The 4,929-nt window shown below is 39.8% G+C and overlaps 1 protein-coding gene across 1 annotated transcript in view; it reads left to right on the top strand.

The window, feature by feature from the left end:
* Positions 1–4,618, top strand: part of SRPRB (signal recognition particle receptor, B subunit) — a 38,040-nt gene extending 33,422 nt beyond the window's left edge. Inside the window, exon 8 of the mRNA XM_011970221.1 lies at positions 2,696–4,618. Coding sequence (XP_011825611.1) covers positions 2,696–2,909 — 214 coding nt within the window. The 3' untranslated portion in view covers positions 2,910–4,618. The remainder of the gene's footprint in view (positions 1–2,695) is intronic.
* The last annotated feature ends 311 nt before the right edge of the window (positions 4,619–4,929 follow it).

The raw sequence follows: 4,929 nt of genomic DNA, 5'->3' as shown, positions 1-4,929 counted from the left end.
ACTTACTGGTTTAAGTAGGAATTTTCCTTCTGTGTAAGAAGTCTTGGGAAAAAACCCATTCTCATTTAAACTACAACAGTGTCTTTATTTCTTTACAGATATTGCAATGGCAAAATCAGCAAAGTTAATTCAGCAGCAGCTGGAGAAAGAACTGTAAGTGTGAAAGAGGCCTGTTGGTTAATTATATATCTTAACACTTAGACTGTAAGCAGCATATGCACGTTTCTTTTGTTTGGTTGTATGTGATTATCACAATTATACACTGAAGATTAGTGTGATACATATTTGTTAAATAATTTACAATATAATGGAATCACAGAAACTTACTGGGATGCTTATATTTTACAATTTCATGGAAAGATTTTTTTGAAACCATAAACTCAATTTATTTTACCATCATTACTAAATCATTTATAGTTGAAAGGTTTTAGAAGCTAAAAAATTTTACATGCCAACTTGAGAACGGTGTTATTTCAGTGAGTGGAAGTGTTTGTTCACCACTCAATAATGCATGTGAAGCGGTATTTAAGGATGCATGTAAATAATAAAAAATAAAAACTTAGAATCAGGAAAAAAGAAAGTAAAACATTTAAAAGCCACTTTGGAAATTATTATTGACAGAATAAGAACAGAACACTGAGGAAGACTGCAAGTCTTTGATACTATATTGTAGCTTCTTAGATTATTAAAGTACTTGGCAATATTATATATCCTGCTTTGAGTGTTTCAAAGTTTATAAATTGAGCTTTTGAATTTTAAGGCATCTAGCACGTCTTCTGTGTTATGCCAATTTGTAAGAGCTAGCCAAAAGCTGGCTTAGAAGAAATGATCAACATTTATAGTAAAGCAAGTTATGTTTTCTTATTGCTTTTGTGTAAGGCCTTGAAAAGGATCTGATGAGGAAAAACTGTACAAATTCAGCTTTTAGAATCTTGGCTCCTCACTGTGATTTACTGACTCCCTTATTCATTTAAGAAGCACCTGTAGTGCATCTAGTAGATGCCAAGCCTGCAATCGGGAGCAGCTGTAGGAGGAAATGTGTTCCTGTACTCAGGAGCTTAGAGTCTAGTAGAATCTAGTCAGCTTCGGGCATTGGCAAACTCCTGCCTGGGCTTGCAAGCCAAGAGTAAATCGACATTTTTAAAGGGCAGGTAGAAAACAGAGGAAAAATATGTGACAAAATATTTAATTTCTGGCTCTTTGCAGAACAATTCTGCCGGCCCTGCCTATGCCATTTTCAGTGGTTCCTTTCCCTCTGGAGCTGCGAGTTTATCACCCTGTCCTGGGCTCTTGATGCTCACTCTCTTGGATTGTATCTATTGCTTGCCGTTAGGTTACTAGGGACATTGGAACAATTCGATGGTTGGGTTTTTTCTAAAAATTCTCTTGCAATTGTTGGGAATTGTTTTGGGGAGGCCAAAGCTGTCATAATGTTATTTGTGAATCAGTCTTTGGTTATTTTTAACAGTACAGTCCAAGTCTTCCCCTGGTTAAAACACATTTTCCATAGGCTGTTTGCTTTTCACTCTGTAGACTTAGAGAAAAACAATACAGAAGGCAAGCTTTATTAAAAGGCAGTGAAACAAAATGTTGAAAAGTTGTAAAGGTTAACATCAGTTAAAACTAGGAATCTGACTAATTTTAGTTTAATTTCAGATTTATGAGAATTAGGTCCTGTTAGCTTTGAGGCATTTCATAGTCTCTGAATAGCAAGGTATACTATATTTACATGGCCTTATGGCAAAAGCTGAATACATACTTTTTTTCCTTAAAAATTTTTTATTGTAAAATATCTCACATATGAAACTCACATGCATTAAGCTTAAAAAATATTAAAATGAGTACCTATGTACTCACCACCATGCCTAGAAGGCCCATTTTTCTCCCCAAAAGCTTTTCCCTCAGGAGGTTACCAATATCCAGTTTTGTATTATTTTTTTAAAATACTTCTATAGTTTGTGTGTGTGTGTGTTCGTTCCTAAACAAGGTATTGCTTAGTTTTGTCTGTGGATTCTTCACTAATTTTGAAGCAACTTCACAGAACAAGAAATGCTTTATTTTGTAAGAAAGAAGATTGGCAGCATGCATTCCTGCTTCTGGATAGCAGAAAGGGAAGGGGAGGCCGGCAAATGAGTGCTGCTTATGCACCCTTTATTAGGACCAGCAGGTGGCAGTAAGGGGACTTATATTGGGAAGTTTTGGTGGTTAAAGAGGTTGGGTAATAGTAATTGTGCCCTAGTTAGATATGAGCATCTGGAGTTTGTGGATTTCTAAACTCCATATCCAAATAGACTCAAGATAAAAATACATACCCTATCTACCCACACTTAACTTTCAGAAACTTATGTTTTTATAACACTTATAGCATGTATTTTAAAAATATATTTTTAAATAGCATCATTCAGGAGATCCTCTTAGAAGGGGGCCCTGGGCTGGAAGAAAGTTGGTGTGACCTGGTCCACTGCTGACCTGCCCTCTAGCCCTGTGACGTCCAACTCCCTCCCCTACTAACCTACCTCACCTCTCTGTCCAAGAGAGGGACTTATAAATGCAAAGGATTATTCAGCAATCTTAATGGCATAATTGGCAATTCTATGGTTAAGTTTTAAATGAGTGCTGAAATGTTTAGAAACTAATATGATTTAATTGCTGTATAAAAATATTGCCTCCTGACTTGTTTCCTTTTGCCCCACAGCAACACCTTACGAGTTACCCGTTCTGCTGCCCCTAGCACACTGGACAGTTCCAGCACTGCCCCTGCTCAGCTGGGGAAGAAAGGCAAAGAGTTTGAATTCTCACAGTTGGCCCTCAAAGTGGAGTTCCTGGAGTGCAGTGCCAAGGGTGGAAGAGGGGATGCGGGCTCTGCTGACATCCAGGACTTGGAGAAATGGCTGGCTAAAATTGCCTGAGAGGCAGCTCCAACGCACAAGACCCGGATGTGTGTGATACACAGTTTTGGAAAATGGGCTGTGGTAGTCTGGAGTTGATAAGGAAGGGGTACAAAATGTGGTTAGAAACATTTCCTTGTTGAAACAAAGTACTGTTGAAACCAGCTTGGAATTTTTTTTTTAAGTTCATTTCTCCCTTATGGCTGCCTTTCAAACAAGTAAGTACCTTTTATTTGATGCCTGTATCTTCCCTTTGTTAAGGTTTAACTTGATGTAGGGTCAAGGTTTTTGTGACAAGCAGACTCCACACAGAGAGGATATGATGAGATATGGCCATCACCTGAAAAGTTTTCTTATCTTCTCCTTCTATGCTTTGGTCCCTTTCTCCTGGAAACAAACCTGCCTGTGTATGAAGCTAGTTGATTTCCGGTTGCCTCTGACGTTCACAGGCAAAACATTATCTAGTCCTTTGCGAATTTCTCTGATTTGTGGGCACAGTTAACGAAGTTTCCCCGCATGTGAAGACAAGTACAAAATAGCAGAGCCAAGCAGACAGTGGGTGTGTTCTTCATTAGCTCAGTGACTTGTTCACACTCCAGTCTTAGCACTTATGTTTCAAAAGCTTGTCACAAACCCTTGGAGTCATTCCCAGATAACAGAACTGGACGTGATAAATCCCCTAATGCCAAGGGTCTAGTGTGTTCTTAGTAGTTATACTGGGAAGTGTATGGAGATTTAGGTGCTGCTCTGCTTCTCTGGATGGCCGAAGGCTCCTGGGCCATCTTCATGTGCTGCTTGAAGATCTCCTATTTTGTACTCTTGGCTAGAATGCTGTGGAGCAAATACAAAGTGAAAAAAGTTCTCTGTAAATTTCTAAAGTGCATATTCATTGATGCCAAAAAAAAAAAAAAGTTGCCCCTTTTGAAGTGATGTTGTTTGCTGTCTTCTTAAACATGAGGCTTTTAAAAATGATTAGTATATTTTGTGGTAAAGAAAACAGGCTGTCTGGCTCAAAGCAATTAAATAGAATGGAATGGTGAGTACAAATGAGTGCACATGTCAGGATTCCGGCCTAACTCCTTGTTTCCTGAGCCTAAAGATTGCAACATACACAGGAACACACTCTCCTATTCCTACCTCACACACTCAAGGACAAGCCCAACTAAAGCTTACAAGGAGAGCAGGGTGGCTGTGTCCAGGTGAGAAGGCAGTTATGGAACAGTGCATTAAGAGCCATGGTAGGAGAGGCCCGCAGTTCTCTGGAGCATTCAGCAGGGCACCCCACTTGGCCTTGAGGATCAGGGGGAGTCAAAGGATAAAGCATGGGGCTGATGCCATCTGAGGGAGTGTGATCGTCCATGTACAGCCTCTGCCTGCTGTCTCACACGTCCTTCTGGTGGGTCACTTGGGCTCTGGGAGTACACGTCACCTCAAACCATCTGGCAGAAATACTCCAGGCTCCCACCCCAAAGCATGTGTCAGCCTTGCTGCTGGAGCACGAAGACAATATAAATGAAACACGAAATGGAGAATTCGTGAGACCCTGACCGAGTCCTTACTTGAAAGCTGCTGCTAGTGTTCTTAGTGTCTTTTGGACTCTATTTCTTGCCCTTTTCCTTATTAGGCAAGTAGTAACTTAGGAAGTAGGTAAGAGCAATGAATGTGACATGCTTACGTAATCATAGTAGGAGCTCATGGGAATAAAAGTCAGTGGCTTGATGCTTCTGTTAACAGGCATGTGTCCCTCTCAGCCTCTTCTTTTTTTCTGGTTAATATTTTACTTCATTGGAGGAAGCAGCACACCAGAAAAAGTGACTGAAGAAGGGGTGCAAGTTTGAATTTGATTCAAGACCTAAAGAAGGTCTTCCAGAAAAGGAAAATTCTATCTAGAACCACTAGTGGTCTCAAATGTTGGTGGGTGTCAGAATTACCTGCAATGCTTGTTAAACTGATCTGAGGACCTACTCTTAGACAACTTGATTCAATAGCAAGTCTGGTATTGCCTCAGCAATCTGCATGTTTAACCAGTCTTTTATCAGTC

The sequence above is a fragment of the Mandrillus leucophaeus genome, unplaced genomic scaffold (genome assembly GCF_000951045.1).
Source record: "Mandrillus leucophaeus isolate KB7577 unplaced genomic scaffold, Mleu.le_1.0 Scaffold935, whole genome shotgun sequence".
Lineage (NCBI taxonomy): Eukaryota > Metazoa > Chordata > Mammalia > Primates > Cercopithecidae > Mandrillus > Mandrillus leucophaeus.
The sequence above is the reverse complement of the archived record's forward strand: the minus strand, read 5'-3'. Positions and strand labels throughout refer to the sequence as shown.